General features: G+C 38.8%; 1 protein-coding gene across 1 annotated transcript; it reads left to right on the top strand.

The window, feature by feature from the left end:
* Window positions 1–16,313: 16,313 nt before the first annotated feature.
* On the top strand, window positions 16,314–21,594 carry Cdkn1b (cyclin dependent kinase inhibitor 1B). The gene is made up of 3 exons (XM_027955958.2): window positions 16,314–17,265; window positions 17,830–17,965; window positions 20,222–21,594. Exons 1-2 carry the CDS (start codon window positions 16,791–16,793, stop codon window positions 17,949–17,951), a joined length of 597 nt encoding a protein of 198 aa, XP_027811759.1. The 5' UTR covers window positions 16,314–16,790; the 3' UTR covers window positions 17,952–17,965; window positions 20,222–21,594.
* The last annotated feature ends 1,450 nt before the right edge of the window (window positions 21,595–23,044 follow it).

Here is a 23,044-nt window from a genome sequence, read left to right as displayed (position 1 = left end):
AAACAGACCTTGAGCATGATTCCTGCATGATTAAGACGGATTCAAGCAAAAACAAGAAGGCGATCATGCAAATTTTGAAACCAAAAAGAGGTGACTCTAGAAATATTAGCCAAAAAAAGCACAAACCAACAAGCTAATTTTAAAAATGGTTTGAAGTTCCCTTCAAAGTCAGTTTCGGAGGGCTTAGAACACAATGATGCTTTTAAAATGAGATCTGGTGAAACTGTTTTAGATGTGACTGGCTCCATTTGAAAACAAAGAGACAGGAAAGTACTTTATGAAAGGATTTCTAATGATGAATTTTAATATGCTCAAAAAAATATTAAATAACTAGTAGCTTCAGCTTTTAAACCTGGATCTTAAGAATTGGATAAAAACATGGATGTTAATAACTTGGCAAGTTTATTAGATTCTGTTATGTTTTCAAAGACAAATTTGAAGATTTTAATTTGTAACAAGGCGTTTGCTACAAGGAAAGTGAGTTTTTCAGTAACATGAAAGTAAGTAGAGAAAATGTATGCACATGTGAGTAGATGGGGACAAATTTAGAAGACTGCATGTTTCCAGGAGCAGTCACAGAGAAGCTATGATCTCAAAAAGTTATTCTCTGGATTTTCCTATTATGTTTGATATGATAGGAAAATTTAGTAAATCTACTAGTTTTAAAACCTAACTTTTAACAAACATTTGTATCCAAATGGAAAGTAACTTTAAAATTCTGCTCCATTTTCTAGAATGGCTGACTTGGTTGAGGTAAAATGATAACCAGTTTTTCAAGCCAGTATTGAACTGACATTTTCTTCATGAAGGAGAAGTGCAATTAAGGCTAATGAATTTCTAGTTTACCTTCAATGATTAAGACTGACTCAGAGGGCTTACTTAGTCAAGACAAACAACTATCTTAAGACAAGCTGAATACTTTTATTGCACATGATTAAATAGTTCTAATGAAAATTAGGTATGGGGGTTGAATAAAGAATTGATAAAAAACTGAGAGTCCTTTGAGACTCCTATTTTATTTACATGACGAATTATAGTGTAAGACTGGTAAGTGGTCAAATGAAGCATATTTCTTTACTGAAAAAAATACTCCTTTGATGAATAAAAGAAGCTAACTAGTTGATTGGATACCCATTTACTGTAAAACTCAAGAAATATGCTTACCAAAATTTTCACAATCAGTAGCTGAAAATGTTAACCATATCATTTCTTTAGCCAGCATTCTGGGCTGGTCCCCTGTGATTACCCTGACATTGTAAAGTAGTGAAAAATGACTCCATATGTATTTACATATTTAGGTAAATAAATCTGGGTTCTTGAATTATTATGACCCCCAAACAAATAAGAGAATTGCTCAACAATGAATCTGATATGCACTCTTAATTACCCAAACTTAGTTGAATCAATACAACATAACCTCACTTACTGAGTAATAGGACATTCTTTTTTCATGGTAGATAAAGCATTAAAAAAAATCGAAGCACACAGATTAGGACCAAATTGCAGTGCTTGTATAAGAATAAGTATTAATAAACATGGGACATCAAAGAAATTCTGTTGTTACTTTTAGCTCTACCCTCTCTTAAGTATTGGGGGGTAATTCTGTACTCTTGTCATACCTAAAGAAAGAATATCAGAGGAAAGAGAATCTTCAGCAAAGGAGGGAAATGGGAGAAAGAAGGGCACACTGGTTGTACCTACTGAAGCAAAGCCCACTGAGGACAACTCTGCTGCTGACATACTCTCCCTTCTGCTAAAGAACTCTGCCTTTGCCTTCTTCTGTCTCCTGTTTGCATGGCCAGCTTCTTCATTCCATATATGTTTCTGATAAGGAAGGATACCTTTCTTTTTTGTTATCTTCAATGTGTTAAAGATACTTGTATCATCCCAAGATAGTTGCCACACCTCTAAACATCATGTTTCCATATGAAATGTTCCAAACAGAAAGGAAAATGCATGGGGTAGGGTAGGGTTTCACTTGAGGCATCTGTCTTCCTTTCAGGGCAAAAAAAATCTTTTCCAAAGGACTTAATGGACTTCCCTTTACATCTCAGTGCCAGGACCTGTATCATATGACTACTCCTAGCTGCAAGGGAAGCTAAGAAACTATGTACAGGGAAAACAATTATGTTCTTTAAAGTGATACACCAAAAATAACAAAGTTAAGAATAGACCACTAAAACTTTACATAAGGACTATAAAAATTACTATGTTAAAAAATACTAAAACAGGGGCTGAGGTTATGACTCAGTGGCAGAGTGCTTGCCAGGGCACATGTGAGGCAATTGGGTTCAATCCTCAGCACCACATAAAAATAAATAAACAAAAATAGAGATATTGTGTCCATGTATAACTAAAAAAAATTTTTTTTTAAATACTAGAACAGGGGCTGGGGTTGTGGCTCAATGGAAGCACACTCATCTGGCATGTGTGAGGCACTAGGTTCAATCCTCAGCACCATATAAAAATAAATAAATGAAATAAAATAAAGGTATTGTTTCCATAAAAATATATTAGAACAATTATATTTCCACTGGCATTTGTACTCAATATCTCAGTCATTCTTTATGGCTGTGCTGTTCAAAATGGTGGTGACTAGCTACATATAGTTATTGAACACTTAAATGTGCTAATCCAAATTAAGATGTGCTGTAAGTATAAAATAAACACTAGATTTCAAGAAATTATTTTGAAAAAAGGAAAAAATCTTAATTTTTATATTAATAACAATGTTTAAATGTCATTTCATCTGTCTACTTTGACTTTTTAAAAAATATGGCTTCTAGAAAACCTAAATTGTATATTCATATTTCTATCAAACAGTGCTGCTTTAGAATCTTTAATTATGGAGCATGTGCTTCTTTCTTGGACGTATATGCAATCAAGGACATTTGGTGCAATTAAAAGCAGATTCACAACTTCGGATATGGCAAAGAGGAGGGAGGAAAAGGGAGGGGGTTTGGGGGTAGGAAAGATGGTAGAATGAGATGGACATCATTACCCTAAGTACCTGTATGAGACACAAATGGTGTGACTCTGCTTTGTGAATAACCAGAGAAATGAAAAATTGTGTTCCATATGTGTACTATGAATTGAAATGCATTCTGCTGTCATGTATAACAAATTAGAACAAATAAATTAATTAATTGATTTTAAAAAACAGATTTATCAAAATTTAAAATTTGATCCAGGATTTTGCTGTCTTTCTCAAATGGTCCCTAGCCACCACCACTACCCAGGAGAAAATGGTTTCACACCTTCAGTAATACTTTCAACAGTTACCACATAACTCAATGTTATGAAAAGTGTAAAGGTTTTTGTTGTTGTCATTGTTGGTGATGTGGATTGAATCCAGGGCCTTGTGAACATACTCTGCTATTGAGCTACACTCCTAGCTACATGAGTTGGTATTTGAAGCACATCTCCAGTGCTTAAGAAAGTACAACAGAACTCTCAGTATAGAATAGTATTAGAATGTTAGACTAAACAAGATAGAGTAGTACTGGTAGATTTTTAAATTTTTATTTTAAGTGATTATGACTAAAACTGTGGTAAATATAGACCTGTGATAAATCTGGATCCAAATAGTGATGACTCATATTTTTAAGACTCTTGTTTTCTAGATCCCTTTCTCTCTTTACTCAGGGCCTTCTCCCTTTCCTCCTCTATTTTAAACTTCTGTTTGCTTTGCTTCTGTGTTTTGATAATCACTCAAAACAGGAAAGCAGTAAGGGATGTTTAACTTTTAAGTCTAAAATATCATAACCACATTTAAAATCCTGAGAAGTCTGTGTCATAATTAAATAATAATATTGAACTTAGTAGTTATTATCCCTGGCCATCTAATTATGCCAACTATACTCCAGTGATCTAGGCACTGAAGAATGATTTAATTTTGTTCTTGTCTTTTCACTTGGTTAAACATCAGGTCTGACAAGCTGGGCTTAGATAGAAGAGCTGTATTTAGAATGACTTAGATGCAAAAGAGAATCTACCATTTAAGCAATCATAACTGTATAGAGTTTCTCTAAATTTTCTAAAATTTGTTTCCCTTTTTATATGTGATGTTTCTGTACTTTTTCCACTGAATTGAGAGCCCTTTTGTCTTGTCTTTCTTGCTTGTTTATGTATATGACTCCAGCTCCCGACATACTGCCTGACACATTGTAGGTAAACAATAGATACATAATAAGTGAATGAAATATACCTTTGATCAAACTACCACATATTTCATGTGAGCTTGGTTGGGGTAAATTTTGTACTTGTATTGGATATGGAAAGTAACTGTTATGGGTAGTTTGAACTTGCATCTGATTCTATGGAGGGTTTCCTTTGCACAATTTGGACCTGCTCTATGTCTGTGAGGTGATGGTTGGGTAAGTTTTGATTGTGAGGAACAATCTTACTTATTACCATGAAGTGTGTGTACATGTGTGTTCATTTGTGACAGGAATCTTAACTCTCCAACCAAGTCCTCAAAACATGAAAAGCCAAACTATGGGAACTTGAAAGAGTCACATGTAAATAGGAATTGAAAGTCATTGGAAAGTTGAGTGATCTAAACACCTTTGCCATTGAAGTCCATGATTAATCAACCTAGCACGTGGTGACTCTGCTGATCTCTATACATCTTTACTTTGCATCTATCTGTTATCTTCTTACTACAGTCTTCTGGTTTTTCTGTACTTCCCAGTTCTAATTCTTGAGTGAAAATGTAAGATTGGCTTAGCTTATAACCATCTTCCTTCTTTTGGCAAAGTAGTCTGTAGTAGGCCCCATAGCTCTTGATCAAGAACCCATGCCACAACCTGAGGTTGGGGCACTTTCTCTGGATAGGCAGATGTGCTAGTTTCCATGACTGTTGTTCTAGAACTCCTAATAGAATACAGTGGAAGTTCTCACTGGGATCTTCACTTGTGAATCATATCTTCCAGGTCCTAGCTACCAACTTGCATTTATTTTATGTTGAACATTAGAATTGGCCTCTTTGGAGGATACTAAAAACATTAGGGACTATGGATTTATATCTGAAATCATGGTTAATATTGTCATGAGAGCAATGCATGTATCAAAGTGGAGAGCTTTCTGAAGAAAAGGAACTAGATTTAGTGAAAAAGGATCAGGTTCTAGTAGTTATCTTGACTTTTTGACAAATTGTTTGTGACTATAGACAAGTCACCTTTTATACTTTGTTTTACTTCACTTAATAAGTATTATAATACCAATGGCACAGATAATCATTAATACACTCCATCGTGAAATAAATGTTAAATTTAGATTACTATGTGGGTAATGTATGAAATTTTTCTGAAAATGTTTAATAAGTAGACTCTGCAAATTTAGAGTTCAGTTACATTTTGTGGGATTAAAACTTTTGTATATACATTTAGAAAAGTAGATTATAAATATGGTAGTGCTTCGGAGTATTTGCAAGATTAGATCCGAGCCGATCCTAGCGTTGTGCAGTCTTCCTGTGCTGTTTGCACAGTGCAGCAGATCAGTTACCTCCCTGCTTTCTGAATACTATATGGTTGGGTTGGAGGGAATATTCTGTCTTATTACTGACCCTGTTCTGTCCTCATGTGGCTACAGAGGGTCTAACTATTTTGGATGTTTCTGTTTTGTCAGTAAAGGAAGAAAACTACTCTGAAAAGTATAATTCTGAGTTCAGGAAAAAGACAGTAAGCTGATTTTTTATGGGGGGATTGAACCCAGGGGCACTTAACCACTGAGCCACATCCCAAGCTCTTTTTATATTTCACTTTGAGACAAGGTCTTGCTAAGTTGCTTAGGGCCTTGCTAAGTTGCTGAAGCTGGCTTTGAACTTGAAATCTTCCTGCCTCAGCCTCCCAAGCCACTAGAATTACAGGTATGCGCCACCATGCCCAGCAGTAAACTGCAAATGGCAAAATTGTACTTGACATTGGAGATACAGTTGATCCACTGAAACAGGAAGATCCTAATCAGATTACTGAGATTTGGAGAACCATCATTGCAACACTGGAAAGGACTTTTTGTTAAGAATAAACAGAAAGGGCTGGGGTTGTAGCTCAGTGGGAGACACATTGTAGATAATCAATAGATACATAACAGCAGTAGAGTGCTTGCCTAGCACATAGGAGGCCCTGGGTTCAATCCTCAGCACCACATAAAAAAATAAATAAATTAAATAAAGGTATTGTGTCAACTACAACTAAAAAAATTACTTAAAAAAAAGAATAAACAGAAGTAAACTTATTGCCCTTTAAATATTCTAATAATTTATAATAAAGATTTACCTGGTTTGTTTGATAAACAAGATAGTCTATTGTGGTGGGTTCAGAAGATTTTGTTCTGCAGTGATTTGCTAAGCAGAACATTAGCTGGTTGAAATGTAAGACACACAAGCCAGGTTAATTCTGCGCTATTTTTCTTAGCATATTCTCCCAAAGTGGTTACTTGCAAAGAGGCTGAAGATCATTCATCAGCCTGACAATTTTAAAATGAAAGTTAAGACATAGAAGGAAGAAGTGTGAAACCAGGGAAACAGAAGAGAGGGTAGTTAATATGTTGCACATTTTTAAAAATTATTTTTTAACCTTTGTTTTAATTTTTTATTTATATATGGTACTGAAAATGGAACCCAGTGTCTCACACATGCTAGGCAAGCACTCTACCACTGAGCTATAACCCTAGCCCTGTGGCACATTTTTAATATAAAGCCCATCTGTATCTTACCCTGGCCCATACCTGGCCTGCTCCTAGCCTGTTTTCCTGTTATTAAAACCTAACTCTTTTGTGCTCAGACTAAGTACATGTGTAAATATTTTATTCATGTGTATATACAGCACATGCTGTATCAGAACTACTTCACCCACCACACCCCCTGGTATTGGAGATTGGAACCAGAGTACTCTGTACCACTGAGCTACATCCCTGGCCCCCAGCTCGTTTTTATTTTTTATTTTAAGACAGTCCCACTAATTTGCTGAAACTAGACTTGAACTTGTGTTCCTCCTGCCTTAGTCTCTCAAATTGCTGAGATTACAGGTATGAACTACCTCACCCAGCCCCAAAACTACTCTTATCAAGATCAGCAGTGACTCTAGTAGCCAAATGCAGTGGTCAATTTGTAGTCCTTGTTTCACTTGATCTAATAGCTTTGTTCCATCTATAGATCTCTCTCTCCTAGAAAGACTTAATCTTGGTCTGTGGATCACTTCTGAGGTTGTAGTGCCCCCTAAGGCCTAGTGCTTAGCTTTTTCTCTGTCTAAACCCACCCCTTTGGTGATTTTTTTCTAGTATCATAGCTTTCTAGTATCATACTACCTAAGTGTTGAAAAATTTCAAATTCATATCTCCAACACAGACCTCTCACCCCTGGATTCCATCAACTCCTTACTTGGCATCTGCATTTGGATGTCCATGGACATCTCAAATTTAACATATTCATAGCAAATTTTTTTCATCTCTCTGTCAACCCCCATCTCATCAAACAGCCACACATTTCTTTAGTTACTGAGGATAAAAAGCCCTACTCATTATGGTCTCTTCTCTTTCTCATGGAACAGTCTGTTTCCAAATCTTTAGCAAGTCCCATTGACTATATCTTCAAAAAACACATGTATCAACTCTACCCTTCTTTTTACCTACTGCTATACTATGACTTCTTATCTAGATTACTGCAGTCTATAAACTGGTCTCCTTACTTCTTCTTTTCCTCTTTGAAGTTCTTTTTACTCAACAGTTGAAGTGAATGAAGTTGGCCAAAGTTAGATCAAACCTCTGCTCAAAGATAATTTACTTCCATTGGAACAAAATCCAATCTTTTTTTTAAATATTTATTTTCTAGCTGTAGTTGGACCCAATACTTTTGTTTTATTTATTTATTTATTGTACGTGGTACTGAGGATCAAACGCAGGGCCTCTCATTCACTAGGCAAGCGCTCTACTGCTGAGCCACAACCCCAGCCCCCAAAATCTTTACCATGGTATAAAGTTTACATCATCTGGGCTCTCAATTCTTCTCTGATTCCATCTACCTCCCACCCACTAGTCACTTTGTTTCTGGTTTACTAGTTATCTTATTGTCCCTCAATCATCCCAGGTACATTGTTACCTTTGAGTTTTTGGATTTGCTATCTGCTCTTCCTCAGACACAGAAAATTACAGGGTTCATGCTTTCATTTTATTCAGGTCTATACTAAAATGTCCCTTTGTTGAAAAGTCCTTTCCTGTTAATATAACATTTTCCTTCATAACTGTGTCTCCATACCCTTAAATAGTGTGTTTGTCTTTTGTGGCATTTATAATAATATGACATATTATGCTTATGTATTTGTGCATTGTGTGCCTTTCACACTTGAGTGTAAGCTCCATTCCATGACAGCAGGAACTTTGGCTATCTTTGTTTTCTGCTGTGTCCCCAGAGAGTCTGGCAACTGCTAAAAGCTCATTAAAAATTTAATGAATGAAGAAATAAACAAATATCCATGTGAATCATGAGAGAGAGAGAGAGAGAGAGAGAGAGAGAGAGAGAGAGAAAGAAAGAGAGAGCAATCAGAAGCAAAAAGTGGGCCAAAAGACTGAGATTAGAATTAAGGACAATATTCTTCATGTTTTCTCAATGTGAAGAACAGAATTATAGTTTAAAATGGTGTATTTGTGGCAGACTTATTTATTTGTTACTAATTTCCATATTTTTGTCATAGAAGTTGTCCACTTACATTTCAGTTTTGGAAATTAAATTATGTATATGGTCATGAATTCATGTTTTGTTATTTATTTCCTATTCTTATGACACTGGAAATATTGGTAAATTTACATTTGTTTACTATACTTTCCTTGAAGATGAAAAATTTTCTTTTGCTAAAAATTGCCAATGCATTTTTTTCTTTAAATTCTAAACTTACCAGATTTAAAACTTTCTTGAATCTAGTTTTTTATTTTTTTCTATTTCTTTCTTTTGAACCTGGGGATGCTTTACCATTAAGCTACATCCCCAGCCCTTTTTAAAATTTTGAAACAGGGTCTTGCTAAATTGCTGAGGCTGGCTAAACCCGTAATCTTCCTTTCTCAGCGTCCCAAGTAGCTAGGGTTATAGGTGTGCATCAAAGCACTTGGATTGAATCTAGACCCCTGTCCCAATATGCTACCTTTCTCTTTCCAGGATTTTGAATCAGATTTCCCCCAGAACCTTCTTTTTGTGAATAGTTCATTATAAATAAATTAAGCCAATCAGTGATGATTTGCAAACTCACCAAGTCATTTTATCTTCTAAAATGGGCTTCCAGAGGGGGTGGGGATGTAACTCACTGGTAGAGTGCTTGTCTAAAATGTGTGAGGTCCTGAGTTCAACCCCCAGCACCCCTTTCTAAAAACAAAACAAACAAACAAAAAACCAAATAAGAATAGCAAAAAGCAAAACAAAATGGACATTGTAAGAGCAGCAACCCTAGTTTTAGGCCAACTCTACTCTTTTGTGGCTTTGGAACACTTAGTCCTCTATCTCAGGGTTTTTCTCTGCAGGAGAAGATAGTAGCCTTTGCCTTAGGACTGGGTTCTTAGGAGGATCAAATGTGATGACTCAAGAGGAAGCTACTTTCAAATATGTAAAGTATTGTGTTAATCAGGGATACCTTGAGTTAAACTAACAGAAACCCATAACAAACTAGCTTGGAGCAGAAGAGGGAAATTGTTCATTAAGTACAAGGACTGTTTCCTTTAACTTAAATGCAGGGAGTGGGACCTTATGGGCTGCAAGATTCAGAAATTGAGGAGGCTTTGGTTACTGAAGGTCAATCTGCCTTTCTAAAAACTCATCTCTCTTCTCTGACCCTCTTTGCATGTCATTTTCTCTCTTCTGACACTCTGCAGACAGACTTTATCTGCATCTCCATCACACATGGGCTGAAGATAATGTTCTTAAAAGGGCACTTCCAATCCCAAGTCTACATTACCTTATTAGTCTCTAACTTGCAACTTACTAATTGAAATTTCTGAGACCTGATTCCAAATTTCCTGGAGGAAGAATTTAGTTAGCCAAGTTTAGGTCAGATAGCCACCTCCTCTCTCCCCTTATCTGGTCAATTTCAGGAAAGAAATAGGGTCACAATCTGCTGACTCTGAGAGTAGGACATGTGGGACTGTGAGTTAACAATGAGTGTACCCACCTTAAAAGTGACATAAAGAATTGAGGATACCACATGCATCCTTAGTCCCATACCCATGCAATCTTTAATCTACTTAGGATCTGACTTGGCACATTTGTAAATATGGGTAGATCTCAGAGAGTGCCATTAACCATGGCATCCTCTCACATTTTACATCAGATTAATATCTCAGTATTGTCTCTCTTGTCCTCTTAAGAACATACCCTTTATTCTTTTCTCTGGTAATGAAATTAATTTCAATGCATATATGAACTATAATAAGCCAAATTCTTGTATGTATTGGCAGTGGTCACTGAGGGTTGAACCTAGAGCCTTACGCTCTGCCACTGAGCTACATTCCAGACATTTTTAAAATTTTAATTTTGAGACAGGGTCTTACTAAATTGCCAAGGCTGACTTTAAATTTTATTTTTTGGTACTGAGCATTGAACCCAGGGATGCTTTACCACTGAGTCACATCCCAGCCCTCTTTATTTTTAATTTTGAGATAGAGTCTTGCTGAGTAACTGAGGGCCTTGCTAAATTTCTGAGGTTGGTCTCAAACTTGTGATTCTCCTATCTTAATCTTCCGAGTTGCTGGGATTACAGGTATGCCACTACACTCACCTTGTCTTAATTTTTAATCCTTTTGCTTTGCTTCCAAGAAGCCACCATGTCAGCTACAAATTATTATTATTATTATTATTATTATTATTGATACTAGGGATGGAACCCAGGGATGCTTTACCACTGAGACACATCTCTAGCCCTTTTTATTTTTTATTTTGAGACAGGATCTTCCTAAGTTGCTTAGAACCTTTCTAAATTGCTGAGACTGGCTTTGAACTTGAGATCCTCCTGCCTCAGTCTCCCAAGCCACTGGGATTACAAGCATACACCACCACTTCTGGCACAAACCAAATTCTTAATCTTCCCTATCCTCTACCTCCCAAATTTTCCTCTTTGTATTAGTTAGGATTGAGTGGAATATGCTAAAACAAATAAACTAAAAATAATGGTTCACCAAAATAAAAATGTATTTTTCTCTTGGATCAGGTTAGGGACCCAGGTTGATGGTACTCTATTATGTTCCAATGTTGCACTAGTTTTTGCTTTTCTAACCTATGGGTGGAGGGGTGGGTGGGGAAGAGAGTGGCAGAATCAGAGGACACATGTGGCGGGTTTTGTTAGGCCTGGAAGACACATTTCATTTTTGTTTATATTCTATTGGACTATACTTCATTGCAATAAGACCACACTTACAGCAAAGGAAACTGGGAAATTTCAAGTAGCTGGGGAACTGTAAGCCCAGTACAATTCTGACATTAAGGGAAAAAGTGAGGGTGGATTTTGATGAAGTGCTAACAGTCTGTATTACATTCTGCCTCTGTATCACATCTTTAGCTAATTGCATGATTATACCCAAAGTTGAGAATGGAAATCAATCCTTCATTTCTCTTTCACTCCCAGTCTTCCTGTCCAGTCTTCCTTCAACTACCTAGGTAATCTGCATGTGCTCCTAGATTTCCATTCCTGCTTCCACAGCACTACTTCAGGCTGTTATATCTGTTGATTCAGCATGCAGCAGTCTCCCAAATTACCTCCCTGTGTAACGTGTAACCTCTCCAGGCTCATCACACCCATTCTTTACCTTGCTGTCAGACCACTTCCAAATACAAAGATCTGATTGTCTGAGGCAGCTTAAGCCCCCTTAACAGTTACCTCCCCACTCACTGTCAAGGATGTAAGCACCCCAAAGCATCTGCAGCTATGCCTTTGAAAGTCAGGAGGTGATGCCAGATGGCTTCCTACTCTCTGCTTCAAACCTTGTCTCTTGGCCTTTCTGCCTCCCACCTATACTCTGCCCATATCCTAGCTCCTTTCTGGCTAAATCACAGTGGAACTATCTGCCCAGCTTTTCATTTAGTTCTGCCCCTAGACATTGTTTCTCAGAACACCCTCAGCCAAACTTTCTTCAGATCATTTCATCTCACAAATCCAAACCCCAGAACTCCAACCCAGGCCCAGGACTCAGGCTTGCTTCTATTCAGGAGACAAGTTTGGGCAGTGACCATGTCACTCTCTTCACCAAAAGCTCCATTGGTTCCCACTGCTGACTAAGTAACAGAGATTTCACAGACCTTTTTTTTTTTTTTAGAGTGCCCTGACTGGCCTACGACTGATCCCATTTCCCACATTACTGCCCCTTATGCTTATAATCTTAAAATTTCTCTTATTCTTCAAGATCTAACACATAACCTCTTCCATGAAGATTTTTTCATTCTTCTCTTTTGTATCCCATAGCATTATATTCTAACTTGTATGGCTTTTAGTATACACCATCTAGGGTGTATACTCCCCCCAGGCAGGGATTATGCCTTATTTATCTCTTTTCTCCCCATGCTGAGGAATAATGCTCTGGGAAATACCTTATGTATAGTAAGATCACATCATTCCCCTATTTAAAATGTCCCAGTATCTTTATTACTCAGTCAAGGATAAAAGCCCTATAGAGGCCTATGTGGTCCTAGAGGATCTATGGTCCGTGATACCACTCCCTCCTTGCTCTGCCCTGTGCATCACACAGGCCTCCTGTGAACACATCAAGAAAGATCCCACCTCAGAGTCTTTGCACTTGTTCCCTTTTTGGGACATTCCTTAGATATCTGCTTGGCTATTTCTCACATCCTCAGGACTTTCTCTTGAAGGCCATTTGTTAATGAGGCCTTCCCTGACCACCATAACACTCTTTCCTTCTTCCCTGCTTAATGCTTCTCCATAATGTGTATCACCTCCTTTTATAATATTTCACTTATTTATTATTAATAGAAGGTGCTCAGTAAATATTTGTTAAATTGAATTAAAAGTGTCAGAAACAGATGATTGTGAAATTGCCAAACTCTAAAAATATGTCAGTTTAGGGGAATGGTAAATTTATTTAAAGCTGCCTCACTATAAACATCCTTGAGAAAGGATTAAAATTGTGTACTTGAGGTAGGAGGGACAACTGGGCAAGGTAATCTGTATCTTTGTAGAAGCAGTTGGGGCTACATAATTTCTCCATGAGAGGAGGCATCTTGGAGCTGAACTGACACTGTTTGCCCAACCACCCCATTTGGACACTTGTTTGCTACACTAGTGTTTCTTTTAAGTTTTATTCCATCTTTGTCTGTCTCTTTCCTGATCTTGTGAAAGACAAAGAAATCTGGGGTAGCCTATATGACACTTCTCATCTCTTAGTAGGAAACTACCAGAAGTGAAAATGACAAGAAAAACATTACAGAAGGTTAGGGGTCTTGGGGAAGCAGAGCCCATTTTACAGCAATGTAGCATGAAACTTTTTCTCTTCTACCCAGGCTGTGCTTTTCCACCCTCTGTGTGAATTTTTTCTCCCTGAGTTTATTCTTTTGCAGCTGCCAGCTTCCTACAGGAGGATGGCGCTCTGATCTCCACGTTCCCTTTTGCTTCAGGGACTCCATAGTATTTTTTTCACGCTCCGTCGCTACTACAGCAGACGCCTGCCTTCTCATTATTTGCTGTACAGATCTCGGGTGCCTTGACTGTAAACAAAACACTTTAGATCATAGTGAGGTCGGTGTAAGCACAGCCTTTCTGTTGGCAGCCAGACTTCTTAAGGTGGCATGACCATGACTCGTTTACTTTTAAGATTAACAAAGCAACAAAATGGAGCGCCTATATATCAGTTGAAAGATTGAGCTTGTGTAGGGAATGGAAGTATTAATTTTCTTTTTCATATAGATACAAATGTCGAGTAAAATCACAATTGTGGCAAGGTGGAGTATTTTGGAATTTCTCCATTTACATATATGGGATAGTTTGTGTACATATGTGTGTCTCTGCAGTCTAGTGATTCTTTTAAAGTTTGGATATTATCTAATTTCAGGGCTGGGGTATATTTTATGGTAGTAAGATCCACACTAATTTTCCTTTCCCTTCTTCCCTCATCCCCACTCTAATAAATTAAGTGGGAGCATTAAATGTAGAAAAAATAGTGGGGATGCAATGGTATGTGGGCTTGTAGTCCCAGCTACTTGGGAGGCAGAGTCCAGAAGTTCAAGGCTAGCCTACATAGCGAGACTACAGTCTCCAAAAAAAAAAAAAAAAAAAGAAAGACTATGAGACCTCTTGCTCCGACCCTAGGTGAACTCTTTTCTGTCAGTTAGTTAGGAAGTCCTGATATTGAAGCCAGTAGTTCTGGACACTGCCTCCTTCACTATTCTCTGGGTCTCACTCCTGTATTTTTGAAATCCGTATTTCAGTTGAACTAGTGGATAGTGATACCAAAGGCCAAAGACAGCTGCATTTAAATATCCAGTGACCACAGCAACATGAAGGAATCATCTGCAGGCTGTCCAGGCTAGGAAGGAGCCATTTTGGATCCCTGTAGGAGAGGAGGATCTGCAGACTACAGCACAAACAAATCCAGACAAAACTTTACACTGATTGGGATTACCAGAAAGGAAAGAAACAGAAAATAAACCATGCAGAAAGTCAGGAGACCTGAGCTAGTCTTGGCTCTCTTACCACCTCTGTGTATTTCCTGGACAGGAAACCTCTCTGAATCTCAATTTCCTCGTGTTAAAAAGAGAGGGTTAAACTACAGGGTCCCAGAGGGCTGTTCCAGCTGTAACATTTTGGGTGTATGAGGTGAGGCAGGCATATAACATGGACAACTAAAATGTGACTAAGAAAACAAGTTAAAATCAAACATATCTATAGCATAAGTGATAAGAATACATCATTGCTGTGAAAAATTAAAACAGAAGGTTAGTTTCCAATAACATTTATTAATTTTGGCCCAAAACAAGATTATCTATATTGGTAATGTTAGTGAGGAGGCAATTAAAGCCCCGTTGAGCTCTGTCCCAGCAATGACAGTCCTGGCCATCCTGTTGTAATTTCCATCACCTCGTTCAAGCCCACATTGATAGATAAAATCCAAGTTGCAAAGAGGATCCCAGAAATGTCCAGATGATAATATCGGATATTAGGACAAAGTTGTAATGGTTTTATACACCATAATCTGGACTTTGATCCTTAGGGAAATATTCTCACCATTAACAGCTTGCAGCTTTATAAAAGCATTCTTTTGCATCTGAATTATTGTTCAGTGTGGGTTGGAGCAGCGAATATAAGAGGGAAAAGGGGAGGAAGGAGCTGTTGTATTTGGCGGCTGGACTCAGGTAGAGGAAATGGCCACAACCCGGGAAAGAATTGTAAAGTATAGAGACAGTTTCCACACGCAGCCAATGTCAATGGCCTTAACTGTGCTTGAGAAGCAAGAACCTGAGCCAGGGTGTAACCTTGCTTTTTCAAAACTAAATGTATCTGAGACCGCTGTAGAGTTTATTAAGGAACTTTTTTGAGACCAGTCGAATTTCTGATCTTGAGACTCTTAGTTTATTGAGGGAAAGTGTGGGTTCAGAATGCATTATAAATGCTGCATCTATTCCCAGCTAATTTACAGAAAGACATTCGCTCTGGTTTCTTGCCTAAGCCCTTGGCCTCTCCTAGGATAACAGAAACTTCTGGGTTAAGGCTGAGCTAACCACTGCCCACCCTCTTCCCCAAGCTAAGGCAGCCAGGCATGAGGGTCCTGGCGCTCAGCTGAGGATTCCCGGCCACCGGCACTCATGGGGGCCACCCGGGAGGGCCGAGCTGGGGCTACTACTCCTATCGCCTGCCTCCGCCCCGCAGCCGCCCGCATCCCCAGCACGGCGAGTAAGGGCAAAATGAGTTGGCCACTGAGGCTCAAAAGAGCTGCCAGCGACCTTGGAGATTACACGGTCCAGGCCCTGGTTTCCCGGGCGAGGAGCGGGAGTTCGCGGCTAGGAGCGGCCGCGCGCCAGCTAGCGCAGCGCGGGGACGAGAACCCCAGGCCCCAGGCCCCTCCCCAGCTTCCCGGCCGTTTGGCTAGTTTGTTTGTCTTATTTGTAATTTCTCCGAGACCAGCCAGAGCAGGTTTGTTGGCAGCAATACACCTCCAGCAGTCACGCGACCAGCCAATCTCCTGGCGGCGCTCTGGGAGTCGCGCGCTCGCGAACGCGGAGAGGCATCGGAACCGCGCCGGGGCCACCTTAAGACCGCGCTTGCCAGCCTCGGCGGGGCGGCTCCCGGCGCCGCGACCAATGGATCTCCTCCTCTGTTTAAATAGACTTGCCGTGTCAATCATTTTCTTCTTCGTCAGCCTCCCTACCACCGCCATATTGGGCAACTAAAAAAGGGGGCTCGTCTTTTCGGGGTGTTTTTCTCCCCCTCCCTTCTCCCCACTTTCTCACGGCTCCGCGACTCCGACCGCGGCAAGGTTTGGAGAGCGGCTGGGTTCGCGGGACCGCGGGATTGCACCAGCCTGGACTTGGACTGGCTTTGCCACCTCCTCCTTCCTCCTCCCCTCCCTTCCCCGCCCTCCCGCTCGCCCGTACACTTGATCGGCGGAGACTTTAGGCTGTCTGTCCCGGGCGTCCCCGCACTCACTCCCCCAGACCTGCGCGCTCCTGAGGCTCGGGCTTGTTTCTCTTGGCTCTGAGGGCAGTCGCAGGGCTTATTAGAGGAGTCCGGACTGCGTCGGGGTGTTTTGTTGTGTTCGGTTTTGTTTTTTGAGAGAGGGAGCTAGGCGGTCAAGACCCGACCGGGAGAAAAATGTCAAACGTGCGAGTGTCTAACGGGAGCCCGAGCCTGGAGCGGATGGACGCCCGACAGGCTGAGCACCCTAAGCCCTCCGCCTGCAGAAACCTCTTCGGTCCCGTGAATCACGAAGAGTTAACCCGGGACTTGGAGAAGCACTGCAGAGATATGGAAGAGGCAAGCCAGCGCAAGTGGAATTTCGATTTTCAAAACCATAAGCCCCTGGAGGGCAAATACGAGTGGCAAGAGGTGGAGAAGGGCAGCTTGCCCGAGTTCTACTACAGACCCCCGCGGCCCCCCAAAGGCGCTTGCAAGGTGCCGGCGCAGGAGAGCCAGGATGTCAGCGGGAACCGCCAGGCGGTGCCTTTAATTGGGTCCCAGGCAAACTCAGAGGACACGCACTTGGTAGACCCAAAGACTGACCCGTCAGACAGCCAGACGGGGTTAGCGGAGCAGTGCGCAGGGATGAGGAAGCGACCCGCAACAGATGGTAATGACCCTTTCAAAAACATAAAATTATCTTTCTGGAGCGTCTCTTTGCCTGCCTGACCATATTAACCTCAGTTTGCTTTTCAGCATATTCTGATTTAGTTGTTTTTTTTTTTTTTTTTTTTTGGTCGCGGGGGGGGGGTGGTGGTGGAGTGGAGCAGGCTTTGTTAATCTTAGTGTTTTAAGCGCTACCTGGCTGACTGCTTGTCTGTTTATGATTTTGAAGTAAAAAACCGGAGGTAGTAAGATCCTGTTTTTTCCCAACCCTAACACATCGCATCCCTCCTAGCCAGCTGTAGGTATGTGACAAAGTTGTGATGTTTATCGACAGTCTCCCTCTTAGCTATGGGGGAGGGGTAGATAGATATATGTGGGGTGTAGAATGCGCTTTCTGTTATGTAGAAACAACTTCATTTTGTGCCCTTAAAGGCCACTGGGGATGACGATTCTAGAATTGTGGGTGGAGGTGGTGGGTTTTTCATTCCCTGAACAACTTCTGTCAGCCATTGTTTTTACTAATAAAGGTTGTGTCTGTTCTTTTTTGAAAAATTCCCTTTACCCATAGATTCTTCTTCTCAAAACAAAAGAGCCAACAGAACAGAAGAAAATGTTTCAGACGGTTCCCCAAGTGCTGGTTCTGTGGAGCAGACTCCCAAGAAGCCGGGCCTCCGAAGACGTCAAACGTAAACAGCTCCAGCTCGGTGGGTTGATCACTAAAAGAACTCAGAACTGACACCCGAACTGGGCTGCGCACCCTGCACCTCTGGGCCTGCAAACCGTACAATATACGATTTTTCTGGATGCTAGCAGATTAGTAACTTGAGGTTTTTTTGTTTTTGTTTTTGTTTTTAATCAAAAAGTAGCACTGACTGGGGAAGGCTGGAAAACACTATGTGGGATACTGTAGTTCTCCAAAGTATCTAGTTCCTAGTATGATTCTCCCTTGAAACATTCAACAACCAGAGTCAGTTTCTCAGGCAAGTGCTTATAACTAAGGCCCCAAAGATAGGAAGGTAATATCTCTGTGGGTCCACCAAAACGCGTTGGGAACAATAGATTCTTTCCCTATCTGATTAAGAACTGGGGTATCCCTCAGTCCCACTTCATGAGAATTCATTTCTTAGAGGTTCAAGTTGAGTCAGTAGATTTTGAGCCATACATAGAAAAATGGTAAATAAATGATTACATTTAACTGTTGAGGGGAAAGTTAGGTACAAATAGCTCACATTTGATTAGGCAAGGCATTAGGAATGCGAATAGGGTGGTGTGCTGTGTTCTTTTATCCTTATCATTTTTTTAAGTTGTCACTTTCCCTGTTTTCTGGTAAGTTTTGGGGACAGAGAAGGAAACTTTGTATTTTAAAAAACCAAAATGGAAAGCTCAAAAGTACTAAAGTTCTACAGAGTTTCTGATAACACTGAAATTGCAAAGCTGAAGTTAAAATTAACTTCCAGAATTGTCACCCAGGAACACATCATCCTGTGTATGCTAATTGTGCTATTAACAGGATGATTTGGGTATTTGTAGGGGAAATGGATAGTAGATGTTAGGACTGGTGAGTGTACCTAGCACAAGTGGAGATTTTTCCATGTACAAAAATCTGATCACCCCAAATAGCTAATTTGAATAATTTAGCCTTCAAATTTAAATACATTGGCTATTCATAATGATCAAAGTGCAAATCTTAATAGTTTATAAATTTCTTGTAAACAAGGATTGTGACCCTTGTTTTCCCCAAAGCACACTCATAGCCTAGGATATTTAAAAAAAAAAAAAAAAAAAGAATCTAAATGTTCAACTTAATTTTTTTTAAAATTTTTATTTTATTTATTTTATTTTTTTTGGTGGTGCTGGGGATTGAACCCAGGGCCTGTGCATGCAAGGCAAGCACTCTACCAACTGAGCTAAATCCCCAGCCCTAATTTTTAAAATTCTCACAAAAATTTAAAAATACAGACTATCCAGGTTAAAATGGAATTTAGGTTTGTTGTATTTTCAAATCATAATGTCATAATATGATTTCTCCACATATATCTGGTATTTTTCAAAACTAATACAAAATGGCATTGTAGACCCTTAATATTACACTTCAAAGTGTAATATTGGAAAGTTGGATGAAAATGGAAAATTGGATGAAAATTTTTCTGGAACAGGCTTAACATCTGTAGCTTTTTTGTTTTTTGTGACTTGTCGTCTAACTCATGAGGCCCGTGTATCATAGCTACTGGATTTTGTTTTGATTTGCCTCCATTCTGACATGCAAAGAGGCATTTGTTAGTAATGCTGCCAATTCAGAGGATACTAGAAATAGTAGTAAGGATCTGTTCAGAAGCATTCATATGAATCCGAAAGTAGAATGTTTGGGGGAAAGACCCCCGATGTTAATAGAATTTTCTTCTGGAGGCCTTCACAAGTTAGATTTCCAAGTGTTTTTCAAATTTAGAAAATGATGTTACTCTTAAGTGTTAAGAGTTTCTGAATTTTCCTGTTTCCTTTCTTTCTCACTATCTTTGACCCAGATTCTTGCTTAGAATTTCTCAACCTCTGCACTATTGACATCTTAGGCCGAATAATTCTTTGATGCAGGAGGCTGTCCTGTGCATTTTAAAATGTTTGGCAGTATCTGTGGCCTTTCCTACTAGATACCAGTAGCAATGTTGTGACAATCAAAAATGTCTCAATATTGCCAAATATCCCCTGGGGGTGGGGGGAGCTGGGCAAAATTGCCCACTTATTAAGAACCCCTGTGTTAACACAGAGGAGAGCAAAAATCCAGTTAAGACAATGTTCGGTGGTCGGTGGAGATGACCATAGTCATCAAACTTTTTAGTACATACTTTTCTCTTTGCATCACTCAGGTATTTCCCAAATAAGATAGTGACAAAATATTCCTGTACTTTATTGGTATTGTCAATCTTGTGCTTTCCCCTAATTCTTCTTTCTTGTTTCTTTTGCAGAATTAAGAATGTGTTTCCTTGTTTATCAGATACGTCATTGCTTGATGAAGCAAGGAAGATATACAAGAAAAAAATTTAAATACATATCGCTGACTCCATGGAAAAGACATCCTGTATAAGCACTGAAAAGCAACAACACAATAACACTAAAATTTTAGGCACTCTTAAATGACCTGCCTCTAAAAGCGTTGGATGTAGCATCGTGCAATTAGGTTTTTCCTTATTTGCTTCATTGTACTACCTGTGTATATAGTTTTTACCTTTTATGTAGCACATAAACATTGGGGAAGGGAGGGCAGGGTGGGGATGAGGAATTGGCCTGGGTGGGGGTGAAGAACTTGCTTCTGTTTATAGCAAGGAGAAAAATATTTGACTTGCATAACCGAAGCAATTTTGGGGAAGGGCTTCAACTGTTTTTTTTTAAAGATGTAATGTTCCTTTCAGTGACACTGATATTTCATTTTTAAAATCAAAATTTGAAAACTGGCTACAAATAATTGCTATTTATTTTTACATGAAGCTTATTCTTATTTGGGAGTTCTTATGATTCCGTTATGTACTAGCAAATGTCTTTAAAAACAAAAAAACAGCAACAACTGTTTTTCTCAGTGTCTCTAACCCTGCGCCCCCCCCCCCCTCAGTTTCCCTTAAAATTAGAATATACCAGATAATTATTCAGCAGTTTGGTAATCACTTCAAGTAATTTTGAACAAAAATCTGGGGCATGTGATGGAGATTTCTGAATGCCCAAAACTGACCATCTACATTTACCAAATTTGTTGAGAAAATGTCTTAGTTTTCTTTTCTCTTTGAGCTGTGTAGACACAGTAAAAACAATTTGAAATCCCGAGGTATTTTTAAAGATTGATAAGTAGCTTCACAGACACACACACAAAAAAATGAAATAATTTTTAATTTAATCTTCTCTAATTGTTAATTTGCCCAAAGGAAAATAGTATTTTTAAAGGAAAGCGCATGTAAAGAAAAGCACACTTGTGGAATAATGGAAATGGATACTACATCTTTAAACAGTATTTCTTCATTGCCTGTGTAAGTGTATGAAACAAAACCATTTGAAGTGTACCTGTGTACATAACTCTGTAAAGACACTGAAAAATTATACTAACTTATTTATGTTAAAAAGAGATTTTTTTTTTTTAATCTAGACAATATACAAGCCAAAGTGGCATGTTTTGTGCATTTGTAAATGCTGTATTGGGTAGACTAGGTTTTCCCCTTCTTTTGTTAAATAATATGGCTATGCTTAAAAGATTGCATACTGAGCCAAGTATAATTTTTTGTAATGTGTGAAAAAGATGCCAATTATTGTTACACATCAAGCAATCAATAAAGAAAACTTCCATAGCTATTCATTGAGTGCAGCTGTAATGTGTTTCATAAAGCTTCAGGTGTTCAATCTGGTATTCTAGTCATATTTATATAAATATAATGTGAAGTGACAAATATCTACATAATTCCGGCCCACAACTCATATGATGTTTTATGTGGGTCCGAATAGTTAATAGTTACTGTTTTTCCCTCTTGTATGAGTGGACAAAGCTTTAGAAGTAGAAAGTGGAAAAGCCACATTTTCAAATAAATAATAGTCAAAGTCTCTTTTAGTTAAAATATTTATGTCTTCTGGGATATGAATGTGTCAGAACCAAAAACCCTTACCTAACTGTAGACTGATTACACATTTGCAGGATTGAAAATGAAAGTAACATGATGACTTCTCTAAATTCTGTATTTACACAGTCGAAGTGTGAGGCATTAAAAACAATTGTTCAGACCATCTAATCTAACAATTTGTGCAAAATATTCAAACATATGGGTTCTTAAATTGGTATGTCTTCTACAGTGGTTGAAGCAGGTATTAACTGGTTATCATACTCGAATTCCTCAATTTTTGAATATCCTGGCATAATCTACACATCTGAAAACTAGGTAATCAAAGTTCCAAATCTGAGCATTTTGGGTTCTTGTATCTGTACAGTAGATATATCCATATATCTATATTTATATCTATTTATCTATATAAAACCTAAGAAAAAAATTATGACAAGGTACTTTAAAGTCACCTAGAAAAATGATTCCTGTCATTCCACAATCTGAAAAAAAGGTGGTTAAGGTGTAAAACTAAATTATTCCTTTTAGTAATCAGCAAATGGATAAATTGTAAAAATCTAAAGTTGGGTTAAATTGTTCTACTCAAATACTACCACTTTCATCATTGTATCCCAAAAGAGGCTATAAATAAGATAGATTCAGCATTTTTTGACCAGAAGATTTTTTTTTTTAATCATTATTTTTTAGAGAATAGTTAGTTCCTGCTGCCGGGAAGGGGAAAAATAGGTCTTCTTGATGTCTGGTCCATACCAAATAGGTATTATTTTAATTAAAGACTAAAGGTGTTTTTGTGACTGTTCAAAACACGCATACAGGGTGTTTTTCAGGAAAAGACAGAGAGTAAAGGAAAACAATTCAAAATGGGGAGGAAGGAGTGGAAGGTCGGAAAATAATGAAATAAAATTAAAGATTTTCTGAGTAAAAAAAAAGGTACTTCTGACAGTGTCTTTAATAGAAGGATAAATAGCCTCTTAATTGCTGCATGAATCTCATTTTCCTTTCATAAAGAGGTCTCTCTAATGTGAATTTTTAGAGACTGCGTTTTAGGAATTCTGGGCCGGGAAGAAGTGGATGCTCCCAAAGCCAGGCACATTCACAGGAATGCAGCCCCCAAGTCACCTTGTCCTCCGTCCTTTGCACGTTCGTGTCAAGCCTTCAAAAATCTACATCGAGGTTTAGGTTGCCCTCCCCCCG

This window comes from Marmota flaviventris, chromosome 3 (assembly GCF_047511675.1).
Source record: "Marmota flaviventris isolate mMarFla1 chromosome 3, mMarFla1.hap1, whole genome shotgun sequence".
NCBI lineage: Eukaryota > Metazoa > Chordata > Mammalia > Rodentia > Sciuridae > Marmota > Marmota flaviventris.
This window is presented reverse-complemented; position numbering and strand designations above follow the sequence as displayed.

Coding starts and splice junctions, on each gene's coding strand:
- Cdkn1b (XM_027955958.2), top strand. CDS start 16,791: ATGTCAAACGTGCGAGTGTCTAACGGGAGCCCGAGCCTGGAGCGGATG. Junction 17,266..17,829: donor GAAGCGACCCGCAACAGATG/GTAATGACCCTT, acceptor CTTTACCCATAG/ATTCTTCTTCTCAAAACAAA.